Raw genomic sequence first — 23028 nt, 5'->3', positions numbered from 1 at the left:
GTGCATTACAAACCTTAGAGCACTATATAAATGCTAGCTATTATTATACTCAGGTGATGAGGAAGTGATATCAGCCATCCTCTGAAACAAGTAGAGAGGAAAGTATCAATATCAATACAATAAGTAATAATTACTCTAACTTGCAAGGGGGTGGGGTGTTGGGTGGGGAGGTAACAGTAGGAAGTAACTTTCCTAATATAACTTCTATTCTCATTACTTTTCCCCAGAGGTAATCAGGGAGGAAAACATAACTTGTTGGGTCCCTTTCAGTATCAGTGTCTGACTCTTCATGAACCCACTTGGGGTTTTCTTGGCAAAGATTTTTAAATGATTTGCCATTTCCGTCTCCAGGTCATTTTACAGATGAGGAAACTAAGGCAAATAGGGTTAAGTGACTTGCCCAGGGTCATACAGCTGGAACTCATGAAGATGAGTTTTCCTGATTCTGGGCCCAGCACTCTATCCACTGTGCCACCTTCTCTATTGCTCTTTCCGAGGCACACTTTGCTTAGTATTGCAGTTGAGTGCTTGAATGCACCATTGCTAATGTGTCCATATGTGTGTGATATGAGTGGACAATGCATTGGGGAAATGCAGAGGGGATCAAAGATAACATCTGGATTCAGTAGAGTGAAGAATGTGAGAGATCATCTGTTTTCATATCATTTTATGTTTGTTTTTTTCTTTTATTCAGGCTTCAAGTTTCTCTGTTCAATCTTTTCTATGTGTAGGGTACATAGCTGTTTAGGGATGATGTTTTTACAGGGATGCCAGGACCAGTACAATATCTGGTTGGCTTCATTGCCAGCATGATCTGTATTGGTTGGATAGTGGAAATGAGTTGAACACAGGAGCCACGTAGAAAGTTGGAAAGAGAAAGGAGGGAGAGAGGGAAATGGCAGCTGAGGCAAGCACCCAGCCATACCTGTCTCCTTCCTCTTGCTAATGTTAGGTATGCAATAGTCAGGTGGCACCCCATAGGCGTCAAACTCTGGAACATTTGAGCAATACCTCTTTTCAGCTTGGAGGTAACAGGGACATACAGATGCATGAGTCAGAGCCTGGAGTAGAGTTCCTGGGACTTTGGAGATGGATTATACTGTTGTCCTGTTCAGCCATTCAGCTGTAATCATGAGAATCACAGAAAGCTTCTGTAGCACTGCCTGATCCCAATGTCTACCAAGCTTCCTGTATAGCATTTTACTGGGAGGTCTGTTAAAAGATACTGTACTTCCGGGTTGGATGGCAGAATTAAGAGGGAGGACATAGATTCCAACCTGAGAGCAGGTGTGTGTGTGTGTGTGTGTGTGTGTGTGTAATAGTCATACAAGTGGCTAATCGAGTCTTGATTCTTACTAAACTCTCATTCAATCTAATTAAACTGTTTCACCATGACCTTGAGGTGAATGACAGAAACACAGCTGGATTTGAAAGGACTAGGAAAGGCTAGCATGTGGGAGTGGAGCTGATGAATGGCACAATTATGAGTGACTCACACCTCTAGAAAAAAATAGTCTGGGCTTTGACAGTAAAGAGTAAAGTATGGGGTGATTGATGGCCAACTGAGTCATGAACATGATTTGATGACTTTTTCAGTCGCTTCAGTTATGTCCAAAATCTTCATGATCACACTTTGGATTTTCTTTTCAAAGATACCAAAGTGGTTTGCCATTTCCTTCTCCAGCTCATTTTACAGATGAGGAAACTGAGGTAAAAAGATCAAGTGACTTGCCCAGGATCACACAGCTAGCAAATATCTGAGGCAGGATTCAAACTCAGGTCTTCCTACCTCTAGGCCTGTCACTTTGTCCACTGTTCCACCTAGCTGCCTAGCTTAATGACTGGGTCATACTATTTATAGAAAGTTTCAAGAGGGCAGCATAATTTTGACTTAAAGTCAGAAGACCTAGCTCTGAGAGTTAGAATAAGTCACTTCTTACTGGGTCTCAGTTTCCCCATCTGAAAAATGAAGTTGTACTTAATTCTCCCTAAGATTCCTTCCAGCTATAATTTTTTAAAGTGTCATACATCTATAGAAAGATGAATTCTCTCCTAGCCATAAGTTGCTTCCTGAGACAGAGAGGTATTCTTAGGGAAGAAGGTCTATGTCTATGAAACTCCAAAATATCTGGTTTACTTTATTGGGAGGGAGAATGAAATAAAGCTACTTATATTAAACAAAATAAGCAAAATAATGGCCATATTAATTTTCTATTTCTCATCTGGATATTATGTCCAGATACACTCACCCTTTTCTACACTGCTTTGTTCCTCTGTGTGTGTGTGTGTACTCAACAAATTCCTTGCATCCTCAGAGAGTGAATGACCTGAGCCCCTTTACTGTTTTGCTGATGACCTGCCCCCACTAAGACTCAATTCAGTGGAAAGTGTTACATAGGTGAGTTTCTGTAGACCAAACATAGTGTCATAAAAAAAAGAGCTAGAGAGGACCTAGCACAATCATCTCATTTTATGGAGGTGGAAGTTAAGGTCCATGGATGGGAATGTCTTGCTTAAGGTCACACAAGTTATAAGTAATTGAGTCAGGATTTGAGTCCTGTTCATGTTGTGACTGGTAAGAGAAGATAAAGATAATTTTAAAAAATTTGGGTATACTGAGGATGACAAGAGGACCAAGTCAGGGTGTGTAGAGGTGATGATAACTGACAAAGACAGAAGATAGTGCTACTCGATGCTTAATTTGCTTCTGTTTTCTCTGTCAAGGAGGATGATCTTTGAATTGGAAAGGTCAGAATTTGAACAGCTAATTGGAATTGATGCCCAAGGTAAGTTAGGAGATAGCAAGAGAGCATCTGACTGCTTGTGACAAATCCAGGCCCTTGGTTCAGAGGAAAGGCATCCTTAGATAAGGAAAGAATTGATAGATGTGAGTGTGGAACCACTGTTGATATTTAAAAGACTGGAGAATAGGGCAAGTCCCACATGACTGGAGTGAGGCAAATGTTTTCCTGATTTTTAAAAAAGGGAAGAGAATCCATTTTAAAACTTGATTGACTAGGGGTGGCCAGGTAGCACAGCGAGTAAGAGCACCGGCTCCAGTGTCAGGATAACCTGGGGATTAAATCTGGGCTCAGACACTTAGTACCACACCCAGAAATAACTGGCCATGTAACCTTGAGCAAGTTAGTTAACCCCAATTGCTTTAAAAAAAAACTTGATTGACTGGCAAAATTCTAAAATGTATTATTAAAGAGAGGGTTATCGAATACATATAAAATAAAGAGGTGATTGAGAAAAGCATGGTTTCATCAAAAATAGATTATGTCACATTAACCTTATTCTCTTTTTTGATATGCTACAGCTATAGTTCATTTAGTTTTTAGTAAAGCGCTTGATTAAGTATTTCATAGTATTCTTATGGAAAAGAAAGAAGTACGCTAAGTAATAATATAATAGGGTGTATTCAGAGTTCCTTGAATGAGTGAGCTCAAAGAATAGTCATTAATGGTTCATTGTCACCTTGGAAGGAATTTTCTTGTGGAGTGCCTCAGGATGCGGTGCTGTTTTATACATACATGTATATATACACATATGTACATATGTAGGTACATACATAATACACACAATGACTTGGATAAAGACATGTGGATGGCAATTTGCTGATGACACAAAGCTGAGAGGGATAGCTAACACATGGAATGAGAATCAAGATACAAAAATATTTTAATTTCATTAGAACATTGGATCAAATCTACTGAGTTGACACTTTATAGGAATAAAGGTAAAGTTAAGGTTAAAAAAAATCTTTACAACAAATTCAATATGAATGAAGTATTTGTAGGTAGCTTATAGTCTGAAAAAGAGATAGGGCTTTTTGTGGTCTGCAAGCTCAGAATGAGTCAGCAGTATGATGTAGTTGCCCCAAAAAGCTAGTGTGATCTGGGAAAGCATTACAAAATGTAAAGCTTTGAGGTTTGAGGTGATAGTCTTTCTATGACTTATTTGTTAAGTGGGGGAAGGGGATGGACAAAGACAACATTGCTTTAGAATATACAATCATATTTTAATATCCTACCAAGAAGAATGATGGATGATTTTGAGCAGGAATGCCTCTTAAAGTAGAGAAAAGCCCCAGAAGGTAAGATCAGTTTAATGAATACTTGGCAATAGGTCCAACTAAGTGAAGTCATTAATCCAAGAGCTTTTAAGGATGAAAATAGGAGGGCAAGAAACAGAAGAAAAGTGGAAAAGATCTGTAAAAAATGACCATAATAAACTTTTCACTACTAAGGGCAGTGGAACCATCACCGTTAGACCTTAGACACCACAGTCCCAGATGTACTTACAGAAGATAGAAATGACAAAAAAGGGAACAAAATTGTGAAAAGCAGCTAGACTGAACTAAATCCATATAGAGAATACATATGCTGGAGAAGATACAACCGTGAAGGTTCTTTGAGATTGATATGCAAGTGATTTGGTGAAGGGGAAGATACCAGAGGCATGGAAAAATATTCAAACTTTGCCAATAACAACAGCAACAACAAAATGACCAAGAAAATATCAATAACTATTTAACTATACTCTCCCCAAAGCCATTATATTGGTCACCCATACAGGAATAGAGTACAAATCTCCATGAAACTGTTAGAAGAGTACAGGTAGGAGTTTTCAAATATTATTGAACCACATCTTTACCATCTTTAATTGACTAGAAGATATAGGGAATATAGGCTCCCAACGGGCTTACTATTTATTAATTACAAAAAAAGAATTTAATTCAGTAGAGAAAAATGCTACCTTAAAGGTTCTTTTCTAACAAAATATCTCCCAATCACATATCAAAGTTATTCAATATTGCTAGAGAGATATAACAATAGGAGTAACCTAAAGGGTCATTTATGACCATTTGATCATAAACATCAGGTTATGTATGAACAGAATAGGAAGGAGCAGTTCACCAAAAGTGACCGTCCCCGTGGTGAAAGAGATCCAGCTCTGAGTCCAAACTGAAGCAACTTTTGTGTCGATGGTGAGGTCCAGCAGATGCTCCTGTTTTTGGATATTTGCACTGCTTGTACTGAGGCTTGGAGTACTGGAAGAGATTTGTAACCATTCAAAAGAGTTTGGCTTGGCCAGTCACACAGGAAGGGCCAAGTGGTTGAAGAATGTCTGGTGCTCAGATTATGACATGCATTTGAATGTACAACCGACAGAGACAATCTACTGGTATCTGTATCTAGGACAGACAATAGAGATGAACAATGATTTGGGCCTAGAATTGAATAAGAGGAGAAAATCAGATGGAATTGCCTCACAGAAACTGCAAGGCTCCTTCATTGTCCCTATGTTTTCCATGGAAACAAAAGTCCATCAACTTAATGCCAGTATTCTACTAGTGTTTCTGCATAGCAGCAAGACACAGAATATAATGCAGTCTGCTCTCCTCCTCTAGTACAACTCTGCGTATGTTGATGATGATGATGAAAGTAATATTAACTAACATTTTTATAGCACTTCAAGTTTTACAAAATGCTTGACATTTGTTATCTCATTTGACTATTGCAACAACCCTATAAGTTATATGTTAGGTCCTGTTATTATTCCTATTTTTATAGTTGAGGAAACTAGATGTTAAGTGACTAGTCCAGGATCAAATAGGTCATAATTATTTGAATCAGGATTTGAACTCAAGTCTTCCTGACTCTAAGTCCAGGATTTTATCTACTGTGCTACCTTGTAATTTGGGAAATATAATGGTGGCTGTTATCAGGCATGTAGTTGGTGCAGAGGAGCAGGTGACTGGCACAGTGAATAGAGCACTGGGCCTGGAATAAAGAAGACTTGAGTTCAAATTGGACCTCAGAGAACACTAGTTGCATGATTTTAGGCAAGTCACTTAACTTTTGCTTGTCTTGATTTCATCAACATTATCAATGGTGATAATAATAACACCTATCTTCTAGAGTTATTGTGAGGATTAAATGAGATAATATTGTAAAGCACTCCCTCTTACCTGGGGGAATTTTTTAAAGGTATAGGTTCAGTTAGATGGCCTTTGAGGTCCTTTCCAACTTTGACATTCTGTGAATTTGAGCCTTCAAATCTAGGGTGGATGGTGTTTGTACTTTCTGCTACTTTTTAAGGATGGTTGGAAGCCAGCCTCAAGTCAAGGTGAAAGAAGACTTGACTTGGATACTGTGTATTGATTGAGGAGATTAATGAATGATATGCTTTGTTTAAGACTATGTGGCCACCTTAGTAATAAGTTATGTCATATTGTTGTGAATGTTGTGCTTTAGTTTCTTGAATGTTTTGCTTTAGCTTATTGCTGAATAAATAGAGAATTCACTATACTGTGAGATTATATCCTTAAAGTTATTTATAGCAGCCGTCCTCAGGAGAGGTGCTTGTGGTTGACTTTACAGAGGAAGAGGGAGGGGAACAAAGGAGAAGTGGCCAACAGTATGGAGAAGTGGAAAGGGTGTTGCTTTTGGAGTCAGAGGACCTAATTTGAAATCTTGCCTCTTCTATTTTACTCCCTGTGTGACTTTGGGCAAATCGCTTTGCCTCTTTAGAATTCAGTTTTTACATGTAGAAAAGAAAGGGGCCTTCGATAGCCTCTATGATTCCTCCTAGCTCTAAATTGATGATCATACAGCTTTGAACTGGTTAGCCATGGAGGTGGTTAAGTTAAGTAAATTAAAAGAAGGCAGCCATTTTCGCCTTCTCCCTGGAATGTTGTGTACGTGAAAGGGCAGTGATTTATTAGAGAAGCTCTGGCCTCTCCAAGTGAGCGGGCAGTGGATTTCCCAAGCATGGGAAGCTCTGCCTTGCTTCCTCTGCCGGTTCTGTCTGGTGGTTAAACAATATGAGTGAGGCAGGCACCTGGACAAATACAGGAGCTGTGCTAGTGAAAAGGTTTCCATGACCATACTAACTATATCCAGAACTAACCTTTTCCATGCCCCAGATGCAAGCAGCATGCTATTCCAACTCTGCAGCCTTGTTACTGCGAGGTCAGGCCTAGACGGACCAAGCTGATTTTGGCACTTGTAATTGTCTAAGTTTTCATTGTGTCATTTGGGGGATTTAATGAAGCTTGAACTTAAGCTGTTTTAGGTCTGAAGTTTAGCATGTTGAATAAGAAGGGAAAGCATTCTGCATAATTTTATTAAAAGGTCAACGTGATTTGTTTAACTGAGCTTGCATTAGATGCACATTGGTTACTCTAGTGTGGGGCTAATCTTTTATTTCATTTTATTTGGGCAGGAGGAAGAAGAATGATGGGTTTGTTGGAGCAAAGAGAAAAAGTAGTTGCATTTTTCCTGGGTTACAAAATACCCAACAGACTTGAAGATTTGGGGATGGGGGATGTGTGAAGAAAAGCTGCTAGGAGGAATAGGGGAAAGACATGTTCCTGAACATAGCTTTTTGACTTTTTCTATGGAGTGATAGCAGTAGGTTTGTTGAAGGTATCTTCATTCTGGGATTCCCCATGTACTGGATCTCCCTGGAGTTCAGTCTAGGAAGGGGTATTTACTTTAAGACTTCATGGATCTCTGATCTCATAAATTGGAACACTCCTTCCAGCTGTGCAAATGGCAAACCATGCATGCTATCTCATCCTGTGGGACCCTTGTCTGCGTCAGTCAATCAGTGGTTGTGTCTTCACATCAATCACATCTCAGTGGGAAGACACTGGGTTTGGAGCTGGAAGACTTGTCTTTTTTCTTCCTTTTGCTATGTGTGATCTTTAGTAAGTAGCTTAATTCCTTGGTGCCTTAACTTCCTCATGTGTAAAAATGAAAGGGTTCAGTTAGATGACCTCTAAGACCCCTTTCAGCTCTCCTTAGAAATTTCATTACCCATTAGAATGTATGCTCCTTGAGGTCAGGGAATGCTTATGCCTTTCTTTGTATTCTGACTGTCAGACTGGTTCTAGGGGTTGTCCTATAGGCACAATGGATAGAGCATCAGGAAGATCTGAGTTCATATCTGGCCTGAGGAAATTAATTTCCGTATCATTAAGTAAATGATTCTATTCTGGAATTGACCCTATTCTGTATTGCTAGCCCATTTTGTCAAACTACTTTTCTCTTCTTGGGTTAAACTCATCAATGCGGGTTTTCCCTCTGAGTTAGTTTAAAGGTGTAGTTGAAAGGAAAAGTTGTTATTATTCATGCTGTCAGCTCCAGAGACATCTGCTTGTTGTCTGTAAGCCCCTACCAGCTTAACCTGGTGCCATGCCCCAAAAGACAAGTCATCTGTCCTTGACTGTCCTTGTGTAATGAGGGGAGTTTGATCTCTCTCAAGGGGGCAACAACCTGGTGGTTCAAATCTGCTAGCCAAGATTACAAGAGGCAGAAGAGTGCCATAAAACAATTAACATTCCTTAATTGACAGAGAGGGGCATGATTAGCCACACCTGAATGCCAAACCACTTTTCTCAATATACCTAATAGTAATATTTCCCAGCTACTCAGACTCCCTCCATTCCTGCCTGTCAATGAAGAGGGTTTAGGTCTCTTCTTTTTGGGGTTGCTGGCCTTATTGAGGTGGCTAGTCTGATCTACTTTGTTAGCAGTTGTATAAGTCACTGTTAATAAGATGATTTTGCTCAGACTGTGTACCTCACATTTTTATTACATTTACTCTTGATAGGCCTCAGACACTAACTGCATAACACAGGACAAGCCATTTACATGTTTGATGCCTCAATTTTCTTAACTGTAAAATGGTTATAGCAGTAGCCCCTTAGTACCATTGTCTCTAAACTTATACTATGATATTGGATGTAGAGCTGGCAGAGACTTGATACCTTTCCTGTGAGTTTATCTTCTGCATACCTCTGGAAGAGAGAGTGAGTTCGATGACTTTGTGGAACTCTGCCTCACTTCAATACAATTCATGCTCAAGTCAACACATTATTACCCCATTGGTCCTCTTCAAAAATGAAGGACAAACAGCAACTGCCTTCCCTGTATTTGTAGATGTACTTTGTAAATAATCCATCTATTATAACTCATATGTGCCTGTTTTGTTTTGTTTTTTAATGTCTCTCTCATTAGGATTTGAACTGCGTGAGGGTAGGGGACCTGTTTTTGCCTTTCTTTTAGCATGGTGCCTGTCATATTTAGCATTTAATAAATGCTTGTTGACTCACTGATTAATTAGTCTCCCAGCATCCAATCTTTCCCTTTTCCTTCATAGAGCTGCCAAATAGACAATTCTCAAGTGTAGCCTGATCATTCCATTCTCTTATTCACAAAGCTTCAGTGGTTCCCTGTTGCTTTTAGGATAACATACAAATTTCTCTGTTTGGCATTTAAAGCCTTTTGGAAGGGAAAAGGATAGGGCACCAGACTTGTTCTCAGAAAGACTTGGGTTTAAAATCCCACCTTAAACAGTTTCTAGCTGTGTGACCTTGGGCAAGTCACTTAACCTTTTGTGCCTCATTTTCCTCATCTGTAAAATAAGGTGGTTGATCTCAAGGGTCAATAAGGTCCTTTTCAGCTCTAAATCTATGCACAGAGGAGGTCTGTGGGATTTTATACACTGAGATTCTGTTCTGTTCTTTCAGGATTGTTCATGTAGTTTCTCCATGAGGAGTGGATGACACCTTCCAAAGATCTGAGAAACTGAGAAGTATCAGAGAAGGTATATAACCTAGCATGTTCTTCATTTAGTCTTGGGGCCTAACGGGGAGCCATAGCTGGGCAGTTCTGACAAAGACATCTGAAGAAGCTCTTACCAAGTACTACAAGGCCATGGTCAAGAGCTGACCCTGATAAACTTTTAATCATCCTCCTCTATTTGTTTTGCAGGCAGAGATCATCACAAGCAGAACAAGGCCATCCTAATATTGAGTTTGAGATTGTCAACCACTGGATTTTAGAGTTGGAAGAGACCTGGAAGGTTCCCTATCCCTGCCTTAGAGGATCATTAGGCCACTGACTGTGTAGTTTTTGCCTTGGCATGCTCCATAAAATAGAGATATTGCTTAGTCAATTAATAATCCAAGTAAGAGTACAGGGAGAATATTTAACCTACCCAAGAAACAACTGAGTCAACTAGTTGGTACAGTGCACAGAGTCTTGGGTCTGGAGTCAGGAAGACAGATCTTACTAGCTGTGTGACCCAGGACAAGTCACTTAACTCTCTCTGCCTCACTTCCCTAATCTGTAAAATGAGTTGGAGGAGGAAATGGCAAATCACCAGTCAAGAAAACCCCAAATATAGTCATGAAGAGTTGTACATGTCTGAAAAATGACTGAACAACAAAGAATGTTTAGTATAGAAGAAGAGCCTGGGTAGAAGAGTCAGATTTTAGATTTGGCCCTGCTAGTCACAGCTTGTGAGACATTAGACAGATGATTTCCCTTTTAGGATGTAAGATTAGGCCTGGAAGGGACTTTGGAGGCTGTTGAATTGAAGTCCCTTATTTTACAAATGAGGAAACTGATGTACAGAGAATCAAAGGGATTTGCCCAGGGTCCCATAGCTAGTTTCTCAGTCAGGATCTAAACTCAGGTCTTCCTGACTTTATCCATTGCACTACTTATAGCTGGCCACCTCTCTGCTTCTCAGTTTCCTCACTTGAAAAAGTTGGAGATAAGACTAGTGTAGGTTCTATGCTTCTCAGCGCTTAGTTATTAGTTTGTATTACTTTGTGGTTTTGAAAGTTCAGTCAAATCCCGTTTTTTAAAAACAAAATACCAGCTGTAAGAGAAAAATGTGACAGGTAAAGAAAGTTTAAATGACATTTCTAAGCTTTTTCAGTACTGGGGATGGCTGTTATGAATTTGAATAAAAGGGAAAAATAGAGGAATACTGGCAGTGTTCAAATAGAATAAAATTTTTTTCAATAATATTTTTAGAAGAACTAATTTCTTATTTTTATTCTTTCAGAAATTACAGTGAGAGAGAGAGACAGAGAGAGAGAGAAAGAGAGAGAGAGAGAGAGAGAGAGAGAGAGAGAGAGAGAGAGAGAGAGAGAGAGAGAGAGAGAGAGAGAGAGAGAGAGAGTGTGTGTGTGTGTACACGTGGCACAACTATTTACTTATCAGAAGACTTCAGTTCCAGTCTGGCTCTGATGTTTGCTATTCAATCTTGGGCAAATGACTTTCTATCTCTGGCCCTTAATTCAGTCCCATAGGAAACAAAGGGGTTGCATGAACTAAATGCTCACAGAGGGCGGTTTCAGCTTTGGCATTCTGTGATTTTATGATTGTTTGAAACAAAAACTTAGTGATGCCTCACATACCACACCCTCTTTCTTTTTCAAATAATTCTTTTCCAGTGACTCCCCTTTCCCCCACAATTGATTCTTCTGATTTAGATCAGCCATCCTCACAGGCTATCCCAGGCGGTTCATCTCTTCGAAGTTCTAGGAAGGGTCAGAGGTAATCGCTGCTGGACAGTTGTTAGCTGTGATAGCATGATCATTATGGATTCAGTTACAGCTGATGTGCCTAACTTTTAAGTAAACCAACTAAATGAAAAGGCTCATTAACATAGATGGTAATTAGAGGGATGATTATATGCCTTATAAAAAATAATTTTTGTCTTACAAAGTACTCATAATAGATTTTCCTTAAATAGGTGGTTCCATCGCTACATTTGAATTGATTTGATATATAAAAAAGTTCCATTTATATAATTTCTTCCCTTTTAGGAAGCACTCTTGTTGCATTGAAAATAATGCACCTAGCTCTTCCTACTGTAGGTCATATCACCCAAATTCCACCACTTAAGACCTATATGACCTTGAATGAGTTATTTGACCTTTTTTGGATCTCAGTTTCCTCAGCTATGAAATGGGGGAGCTGGACTAAATGGCCACTAAGAATCTTTCCAGATCAAAATCTATCATCTTATGACACTATTAGAACTAGCTAATTAGTGTAGTGAATAGAGAGCCAGATCTGGAGTCAGGAAAATCTGAGTTCAAATTCAGCCTCAGATACCTACTAATTGTGTGACCCTGGGTAAGTCACTTAGCCCCCTTTGACTCAGTTTCCTCATCTGTAAAATGGGGATGATAATAATAGGACCTACCTTCTAGGGTTGTTGGGGGGATCAAATAAGATAATACTGTAAAGTGTTTTGTAAATCTTAAAGTGACATATAAATGCTTGATAATAATAATAATAATTATCATTATTATGTTACTATGTGTCCCCATACATAACTACACAGTAAAAATGAGAAGACTATTAGCCTATGAGAGAGATATTATTGTCCTCTCCTCCACTGTAAAATAGTTCAATATTCTCTGTTTCTTTAAATGTTTGCTTTTCTTCCGTAGGTAGTTTGAAATCATGTAGAATGTTAACACACATTCAGCACATTTGGTAATTTTTTTCAGTCATGTCTGACTCTTTTTGACTTCCTTTGGAATTTTCTTGGCAAAGATACTGGAGTATTTTGCCATTTCCTTCTTCAGCTCATTTTACAGATAAGGAAACTGAGGCAAACAGGGTTAAGTGACTTGTTGAGGGTCACACAGCTAGTAAATACCTGAGGCTGCATTTGAACTCATGAAGATTAGTCTTCCTGACTCTAGGCCCAGTAGTCTTTTAAAGCCTTCTGTGAGTTGGCTTTAGATTTCCCATCTAACCTTATTTCCCACTACTCCCCAGATATCCTGCTCTAACCAGTGCATACTAGGAAAGCATCTGCCTTATTTGCCAAATGCTTACTGAATATTGAAGCACTGTTCTTGGTGCTCGGGGAAATACAACGTTTAGGTAAGACATAGACAGATCCTGGGGGGATAACCATACCTCTAATGTTTATCTATTTCTAGGACAGATTTTGAGGCTCAAGAGACATCATGTATATAAAGACTTTCGCAAATGTTAACATTTGTATAATGTTATTTTACTATTATTATCTTATTCTCATCTTGTTCAATAAAGCTCATATAGAAATGGTCCTGAAAAAGCTATTGTTCCATATTCTTTTATATTTTTATATTTTATTTTATATTTAATGTGCTGTGGATTATTATGTAGGTAGGTAGGTTGAGGAAAATAATTGTTTCTTGTAATTGTATAAAAGAATTAAGAAAGAAGTTTGTCTTCTGTAAACTCCCTGAAAGCATCCCCCAATAGCAGACATTATTGATATTTTTGGTTCAAAACTATATCATTGGCATAGGCAACCCCTGGGGGGAAACTGCCTCTACAAATGCAGGTTGCCACTTGCTCTTCAAGTAATAGTCTTTGAGTTGCTTAGAGCATTGACAGGATAAATGACTTGGCCAAGACCACACAGACAGACTGTGTCAGAAGTGGGACTTAAACTTGAATCTTTCTAAAATTGAACCTGGTCCTCTTATCTCCTACCTCATAACTTCCTCACATTATTCTTATTCTTGTTGCTGTTGCACTGGAATGAATTGTAGATTTGGCATCAGAGGATCTTGGTTCAAGTCCTGGCTTTGCCACATCCTAACTGTCAAATCACAACCTCTTTGGCCCTCTCCATGTGCCTTATATGTAAAATGAAGGGCTTTTACTCAATGACAGTAGAACCCTGGATGATTTATACTTTAGGGACACATCCCCATTGAGGTATCCTTAACTAGAGACAAGTAGGAATGGAGAAAGGATGCTCTCTGAAGCAGCTATGAAATAGCATATGGGATCCTGTATGTATGTGCTCACTCTTTCCACAGATCCTATGCATATTTATAGGAGAGTGTACCTCAGGTTAACGGAAAGAATGTTTAGCATTTACTGTTCTCTTTGTGTCATCTTATTAAATGCCTTTGCTTTGAGTTCATTGTGTCAACTTATCGATTATCAAAATAAGTGTACCAGTGGGGGCTCATGAGCTATAGTTTTAGAAGTGGGGATGCAAAGGGTATCTTTGAACCTTTAGGTAATTGTTGCCCTCTATGGGACCTAAATTCTTATTCTGGGTGCAAGTTGGAGGGTACACTTCATTATTTAAACTCCAGTAGATTTCTATAGCTTCCAGGATCAAATAAAAAATGTTCTGTTTGGTATTCAAAGCCCTTTATGACTTAGCCCCCTCCTACCTTTTCCAGTCTCCTGTCACTTTACTCCTCACTGATACACACTCTTCGATCTGGTGAGACGAGCTTCCTGACTTGTTCCATGAACAAGACATTCCATCTCTAATTTCTAAGCCTTTTCTCTGGCTATCTCCTGTGCCTGGAACACTTTCCCTCTTCTCCAACTACTGACCTCCCGGATTCCTTTAAGTTCCAACTAAATTCCCCCCCTCCCCCTTCTACAGCAAGCCTTCCCCACCCCTGTTTAATTTCACTGCCTTCTCTTCCTTAATTATTTCTCATTTTTCCTTTATATAGCTTGTTTTGCATATATTTGTTTGCATGTTGTCTCCCCCATTAGGTTGTAAAGTCTTTGAGGGCAGGTACTGTCTTTTTCTTCTTTTAGTATCTCTAGCAATTAGTGAAGTACTTGGTACATACTATGTGCTTAATAAATGTTTATTGAGTCATTAATTGGTATTGGAAAGTGTTTCTGATCTCCCATGGACATTTAGTGACATCCTGTGATGACATCTTAATTTGTGCCAATTGATAACTGAATGAAATCAAATGACATCACTCCCCCCCTCCAAGAATGATGATGACAGTTAGCATTTACATAGTACTTTACATATATTATCTCATTTGAACTCACAACAACATTGGTAGGTAGGTACTATTTTTATCTCCATTTTACAGTTGAGGAAACTAAGGAAGGCAGAGCTTAAGAGACTTTCCCAAGATCATATAACTAGTACGTGATTGAGACTGGATTTGAACTCAACTCTCCCTGACTCTAGGTCTGGCTCTTTATCCGGTATACTACTGAGCTACCAGATGTCCAAACAAAACAAATAATTTTATATTAAATGATTTATTTCACAAATGGCAAGATGGCATGTCCCCAGAAGAGGCCAGTGGGCCTATACCTTCCATTTCCGGGCCATATCCAAGATAACTCTTATTTTCACCACCCAGTAACTCACTCAACTATAAATAATGTCGGACTTCACTATGCATCAAACCTTAGGGGCATTTACTATAAGGGGAGAGGGAGGGTTTGGACCCTCTCAAGAGTAAATGATTTTCTTAAGCAGTAGTTTCCTGCACATAACAATTATTTTGGTCATTTGTTTTTCTCTTTTAAACACTGTCATTATCCTTGCTGGGCAATGTGAGAAAGGTTGCTGTACCTAGAATGGCAACATTATATTGTCTGTACCTTGGATCACAAAATACCAGTTGTTCCAGGGGCCCTGGTTGACTCTAACCACAAGGGGCAGGGATTGGGATGGCTTTAGCTCCTTTTGTAATCGATCCAGATGGTGCCGTGCCTTGATCGCTAGATTACAGCTGCTTCTCTTTCTGTTCTTCCCTGATGCCATTAGCTGTGCTCACTCGAGAATTACAAACAGTCCCAGGAATCTCTTACTATACCATACTGCAGTTCACAAAGCCCTCTTACATACAATCCGTCTTTTGATTCTCACAACTACCCCATGAGCCAAAAAGGGAAGGCATGACTGTTCCCATTTTGAGGAAACCAAGAACCTGAGAGTTAAAATGACCTACTCAAGACCTTATGGTTGGCAAATAACCTAGTGTCTTAAAGTTTGAAAAGTGTTTTTTTACAAATGTTACCTCTTTCCTAAGAGATAGGTGTGAATAGTACCCCCATTTTCAGATGAGGAAACTGAGGCAGACAGGGGTTAAGTGACTTGCTGAAGATCACATGGCTAGAAAGTATCTGAGGTAAGATTTGACCTCAGGTCATCTTAACTCCAAGTCCTATGCTCTATCCACTGTGCCACCTAGCTATAAATGGCAAAGCCAAGACCAGAAACAAGATTTTTGGACATTCTGTCTACTACCATTTGCTAAAAAAAACCCCAAACAATCTCTCTCTCTCTCTTTGTGTGTATACACACACACACACACACACACACACACGTGTCTGCGTATAACTAATGATTAATTATAACAGAGGCAGTGAGGCAGGTCTCCAGAGCAGACCACTGGATCTCATTGGGAAGGGGGTAATCAGAGACACTTCCCTTAACTAAGTCATACTTGAACTTTGTATCTCCCTCAGAGCCTTAGTGCTCTACAAACAGCTGGTATTTAATAAGTGCTTGTCAAATGAATGACTAAATGAATGAAAATGAAAGAATCTGGGTTTTTCAATCACTGTGCTATAGTGCACATAACAAAACTTAATAAAATCCTCCCCCCTCCCATTCCTCCATCCTCAATGTGCATGAAGGCAGCATTCCTCATGGATATCTAATATAGAGTTAAAACCGTAATGAAGGGCCCTGTTGAGTCTTTCATCTTTAACAGTCACACCACTTAATATTAATTATAACAGTGCTTAGGAAAAGGAGGAACTATCCAGATAACATTGACTTAGTGGTTGGCAATCTGCTAGATTATGTGTTGGAGCTTTCTATGTAATTTCATGGCTTTTCACAATCTCCAAGCTACAAATTCACAATTATTTGAAGACATTTTATTTAATTTTCATGCTTTTTTAATCAAAAAAGTTAAAATATAATAATCTTTTATGGGAGGTTATAAAATATGCTATTTACACAAGAGGCAGAAAAATTCCCCTCAACTGTGTATGCTTTATGTATAGTTAGAGAGGATTGCATAGGAATACTGATGAGGAAAGAATAGAGTTTGAACTGCTTGATTTTGCTACCTAAATAGTATCTATCTACACTATACACCATAGGACAGGCTTCTACATTGAAGCAGGTAAGGGAGGAAGGAAAAGAAGGTGTTTTTCCATGAGCTCTACAGATGGGCCCTGGAAGCATTACTTCCCCTACCCACCAAGCCATACTATTTTCAAGGATAGGAACAAAAGTGGTGGGAGCTATCTGGCTACAATCAAGTCAAGCCAATAAGCCTTTATTAAATCCCTACTATGTACCAGACTGTGCTAAGTGCTGAGAGTAAATATAACAGGAGCTGTAAGGTAAGGACAGCTTTTCATGGTCTTAAAAACATGCACATACCAATGAAAGTTGAATGCAGCAAAGTAAGGAAGTTGTGGGATTCAGGGTTCTTACAGGAAACTTGATTTGGAGTTAAATGACTGTAATGGCAAGCACAGAAGTGGTTCACACCTTGTTTCAGCTATTGAATTAACACCTTATTTCAGTCTGTTTAAGAAGCAGAATGTGTGAACTCCACAACTTGTGAACTCCTGGGGAGGAACTAGCTGGAACTGAGAAGAAGACTCTTGTGGTGGCAGAGACAAGAAGGAGAAAACTTGTGGCACCTCAGCACTCTGTCTGCTCTGTCTGTGTTGATGTTCATTTGTGATACTTTGTACAGAAGCCCTGGGACCTTACTGGAAGCCCTGAAAGAGGATTTTCTTGTTGTGTGTTTACAGAAGTCCTGGAGGAGGGTTTTGGAGGTCCTGGGACTTTATTGATGATTTGTGCTGACCTCTTGGACCTTGTTTGTGGGTCAGTGTTGATTTCTATGTTGATTATTTGTGTTGAGTTCTCAGACCTTGTTGGTGAGTCTGAGTTGATTTAACAGACAGATAGTGAATTGATGATGGTGCTGGAAATGTGCATGAATATTATTGTGGCTCTATTAAGCTTTGTCTTCCAAGAAACAGGAACTGTGAAGGACTTGAGGTGGACTGGACACTGTGAACTTCAAAATGGAATGGGAACTGGATGAAGGACTGGACAAGGAACTGGGAGCTACCTGCCTTTGAACCCAGGTGACAGTTGGAGCTGGGACCATGGAAGAGGAAACATGGAAACTGAGAGCCAGCCTCAAGTAAAGCTGAAAGAAGATTTTACTTGGATATTGTGTACTGACTGAGAAGATTGTGATTTACTTGTGACCAAGGGGTGGATGGCCTGTGTATTTTCCACTACCCCTTAAGAGGGTATTGAGTAGTGACTAATGACTGAGTAGTGTGACTGATGATTGAATAGTGACTGATGTCTGAATAGTGACTGATTTGTAACTTAGTGGGCCCCATGAGTGGAGAACGACTATTGTATTTTGTGACCCTTATGATTGAATGATTGAGTTAGTAAATGATTGTACTTTGTTGAAAATTATTGTTACACTTTGGTGAAAACTATCTGTACGTTTTAGTGATAAGTCATTGAGAATGCTGCATTTTGATTTTCTGTGATAAGTTGCAACATTGTGAATGCTGTGCCTTGATTCCCTGTGAATGATTTGCTATGATTTGTTATTGAATAGAGTGTTCACTATACTATGTAATCAGAATCTTGAAGCATTCTTTTGGAAAGCTGCTTGTGCATGGCATTACAATGACCTGGGTTCAAATCCATTGGCAAATTACTTAAACTTTCTGGGCCTCAGTTTCCTCCTCTGTAAAATTAAAGGGTTGTACTAGAGGGTTCCTAGGATGTCTTTTTTATTCTAAATCTCCTATGATCTTGTTATTGAACCTTGCACTCTGACATCTGAATGATGTGTCTTTAGTAATTCCCCCAAACTCTCTTAATATACTAACTTCTATCTCATGGCTCAGTAGTCTCAATGTTGGTTATTGATTCTGGATTGTCCACTAATACTCCTGGTTCCTTTCTACCTTAAGACCTTCCACCTGTAGCCTTTGCCACATTCTCTGTGAGATTAGTTGATTTGGTAAATTCTGTGGGAAGTTATGACCTGGAGTACCCATTGCATGTGAAGAAGACATCTTCTTGTCCCTTTTAACTTTGGTTAGAGACTTAGATCTGGAAGCCTAGAGGCCATCTAGTCCAACTCCTGTCTAACAAAAGATGTGGATACTGAGGCCCAAAGTGACCTTTACTTCTGTATGAACTTCAATATGGAACAGGAACTGGATGAAGGACAGGACAAGGAACTGGGAGCTGCCTGACTTTGAACCCAGGTGATAGTTTGGAGCTGGGACCATGGAAGAGGAACCATGGAAACTGAGAGCCAGCCTCAAGTAAAGGTGAAAGAAGATTTTACTTGGATATTGTGTACTGACTGAGAAAATTGTGATTTACTTGTGACCAAGAGGTGGTTGGCCTGTGTATTTTCCACTATCCCTTAAGAGGGTATTGAGTAGTGACTAATGACTGAGTAGTGTGGTAATACAGTAAGTAAAGGGCAGAGCCAAGATTTGAACTCAGGATCTCCGACTCCAAATTAAGTTCTCTTTCCACTGTACTTTGATGGTTTGATTTGTGAATTTTCAATGTTAGAGTCAGAGGAGAGGGAAGGAAATAAGCCTTTATTAGGAGCCTACTATATACCAGGCACTCTGCTAAGCACTTCAAAAATATTACCTTATTTGATTTTCACAACAAAACTGGGAGGTAGGTACTATTATTATCTCTACTTTACAGTTGAGGAAACTGAGGCAAAGAGAGGTAAGGGACTTGTCCAAGGTCACACAACTAGCAAGTGTCTGAGGTCAAATTTGAACTCTAGGTTTTCTTTACTCCAGGTCTAGAACTCTATCCACTGTGCCCCCTAACTGCCTCCTACTAGAAGGTACTTCGGGGAGTTAATGTTCCTTGCTCATTTCACTCTACCACAAATTCCTGTTAGCTTAAAATGCTCCCACAAATATAATAATAGTAACGGAGATAACAGAAGCTGACATCTACAGAACACCTTCAGGTTTTCAACACATTTTATAGGCATCATCTTATCTGATCATCAAATAACCCTGCTAAATAGGCATGGCAGATAATTATCATATGAGAAGTAATGAGGCACAGTGAGAAGAATCCTAGATTTGGAGTCAGAAAAGTTGAATTCCAGATCTGTCACTGTTTGGGTACTCTTTCTTCTACTAGATACACTTGCCCCTCCATCCTCTCTCTCCTTAGATCTGTGCTAGCTTGCAGAGCTTTCTCAACCCTCCCAGCTTTCCAGGTTGTTGTTAGATCAAGTACAAAACTGTGAGACGACGCATCAGGATGCTTCTGCCCTTTATCTTCAGAGTACCTGGAGAAGAATGCGTCTAGGTAGATTCCTATGGCTAGGAGAGGTGGTGTAGACTTGAAAAGAAATCTCTATGTGTAATGCACTTGAGCTAAGTTTCAGGGACATAACCTAAAAATCTAAAAGGATCTCTCACCCGTGAAAGAGACCTAGTCCCATTGCAGGCACTTGAAGATGGCTAGGCTCTGCCCCTGCTACTTGCTTACCAATTCTCAAACCCATGTGTGGTGTTTGTATGTTAATCTGTGGGACCCAGAATGTTGGCCAAGCGATGTGTCATTGAGCTTGTCAGACAAAACATAGTCCCCTAGCTCGTTACCACTCCCTAGAAAAATGATGACCATCATCGTTATCATAATTATCATGCCAGATGGATACAGATAAAAACAATGCCCTCGTGACTTTTGTTCTTTATAAAGCTGCCCCTTGGTAAACTGTGGGTCAGCAGAGTGACTTCTGATGGATTCAAAAGCTCACTTATAGCTGCACGGGGCCTTAGGACACTTTCTGACCCAGGTTGCTGCAGCCTTCAGACAGGAGAACTCAAACATTCAGGATGGTTGTCACATAGGACCTGAAACTGGACTTACTTTTATACGTTATTCTTGTGATGGTGTCTCTGTTTAGCATTCGATTAAGAAATGGATTTGATGAATCAGAAACCTAGAGGTGGAGGGAAAAAAAAAACAATTAATGACTGAATCTAGACTGCAACAAGATAAGCATCTCCAATGAGAACATTTATTTAGGGAAGAGAACAAGGGAGGAAGAATGTTTTAGATCAGAGATGAACCCTGATGCATCAGGAATTCATGGGGAGATGAGGGAAGCAGATTCAATGCAACAATGCCATAACAGACTCATTGTTATCAGGAATGAGCATCCATCATATCTGGTCCATTTGAACAACTAAAACTTGATTTTTTATCCCTCAATTCAGCACAATTCAGTTTGACCAGTTATTAAACATCTATTACATGCAAGGCTTTCAAGGATGTCAAGTTGCCCACTGATGTAAAAAGCCCTCTCTTTAGCCTAGTATATGACTGTGAATTGTCACAACTGCAGATATCCCAAAGACAGTGGGAATGATGCACCTACCTTTTCTGCCAATCCATATTATGTATTCCCTTCTGTGTGCTCCTCATTTCAAATTGGCCTACTAGCTCTTCCCTGGAGTCACTGTTCCATTTCCCACTTTTGTGCCCATTACACAGGCTCTTCCCATGTGTGAGAGGCACTCCTTCCCTCCTCTCCAGTAGAGAGAATCCCCTCAAAGGAATGGAAATGCAGCTTCCTTCAAACACAGTTCAGCAGTTATTTCCTATATTTTTTTCCTGATCCTCCCAATTGTTATTGCCCTCTATCTCTTAGTTTGTACAAATTGTGCTTTTATGAATCTGAATATATATTTTACTATCTCCTTGAACTAGTTTCATTTTTATAATTTTGGTCTTTATATCCCAAATTCCCATTACAGTGGATCAAGGATATAGGACTAGAAGTGACCTCAGAGGCCATCTAATCCAATATCCTGATTCTACAGATGAATCTGAGGCCTGGTGAGGCTAAGTGACTTGTTTAAAGTCACCTAAATAGTAAATTCCAGCCTGTTGCTAATAATGACTCACATGCAAAAAAAGTGATGTAAAAATCACCTACAAGATAAGTGAACTTAAAAAAGGCTGTGGAATAGTTGTGTAATGAAAATGGATGATAGCAGATGTGTGACCTGAGAGCTGCACTGGAGGAGCCAAAGGGAAGCTTCTAGTGTGTTGGGCCTATTTATGGGAAACCATAAGAATAATGCAGGTATGAAGGGTTTATGATTTATGCTTAGGGATGAAGCTACAGATTCTCTGAACTATAAGGAAGCCACTGTGGAAGAAACACTAAAATAGTGAAGATACGAAGAAGGCATTGCACATGGTCCCTGCCTTCAAGGAGTGTACAGTCTACTTCTAACCTAGGCATGGGTCACTTTCTCTGACAACAGTGCCATTGAGGGGTTTCATAGCAAAATAGACAGCTTTAATTTTTAGAGGACATAGAGTTCTTGTTATTTCTGTTTCATGCACACAGGTTCTATGATATTCCCTTCTTTCTTTGGTGAAGAAAAGAAGGCTGCTGTATCTATTGCTAGGTTCAAGATCCTTAAATAAGAACACTGACATTTTTGGAATGTCAGAAAGTCAGTCAGCAAATCAGGAACCATGTTGGGGATATACAGAAAGGTTAAAAAAAACCCAGTCCCTACTCTCAAGAGGCTCGCATTTTAATGGGGGATACAGGATGTAAATAACTAGGTACATAGTTGTTAGATGAGTAGAACAGAGCATTCTGAAATGGGAGACATGGGTAGCTAGGGGGACTGATAAAGGTCTCCTGAAGAAGACTGGATTTGAACTGAGTCTTGAAGAAAGCCAAGGAAACTAAAGAGGTAGAGGTAAGGTAGAAGAAAACTGGGAAAGTAGAAAGGGGTTAGGTTATGAAGAACTTTAAATGCCAAACAGGATTTTCCTAGACAGACACTTTTGAGTGTGGTTCTCCTGACATGTAGTTGTGTCTCCCTTATTGCACTGGCTTCCCTGTTCTGATTTATTATATGTTTCTAGTTGGAAGTTGTGACTCTACCTTAAAAATAGAACTATCTTAAGGGTTAAGAATGTCACAATATATATCCAATAGGTAATTTTGAGTTTGGAAATTGCATTGATTATTAATGACCCTTCTATCTCTCTTTGCTATACAGTTTTTGTTTTGTTTTGTTTTTACTGGCAGCATGGTATAATGTATGGGTGCTGGACTTGGTGTTGAAGAGACTATGTCATACTCTTATTAGTTGTGTGACCCTGTGTGCTTAAACTTCCCTGTCTCATTTTCCTCATTTATAAAATGAGGGTATCAGACACAGTGACTTCCAAGGTCCCTTCTAAATTTAATCTATGATCTTATGACAAAAAGATAGTTTTGTGATGTTTGGCAAAGGTAGATTTCTGTCCACCTGAGAAATGTACATACCCAGCTCTGGTTCTTTTCAGAGACATGTGAGCACAGAACCAAATTTCACC

General features: G+C 39.4%; 1 protein-coding gene across 3 annotated transcripts in view; it reads right to left on the bottom strand.

Annotated features, from left to right (window-relative positions):
- Positions 1–23028, bottom strand: part of CA10 (carbonic anhydrase 10) — a 740048-nt gene that overhangs the window by 16550 nt on the left and 700470 nt on the right. For all 3 annotated transcript variants that reach the window (XM_069067504.1, XM_069067503.1, XM_069067505.1), the window contains one exon: positions 20548–20620. In XM_069067504.1, coding sequence (XP_068923605.1) covers positions 20548–20620 — 73 coding nt within the window. The remainder of the gene's footprint in view (positions 1–20547; positions 20621–23028) is intronic.

The sequence above is a fragment of the Petaurus breviceps genome, unplaced genomic scaffold (assembly GCF_028583685.1).
Source record: "Petaurus breviceps papuanus isolate PSGF00001 unplaced genomic scaffold, PetGlider_PUasm1.0 90750, whole genome shotgun sequence".
NCBI classification, from domain to species: Eukaryota; Metazoa; Chordata; class Mammalia; order Diprotodontia; family Petauridae; genus Petaurus; species Petaurus breviceps.
This window is presented reverse-complemented; position numbering and strand designations above follow the sequence as displayed.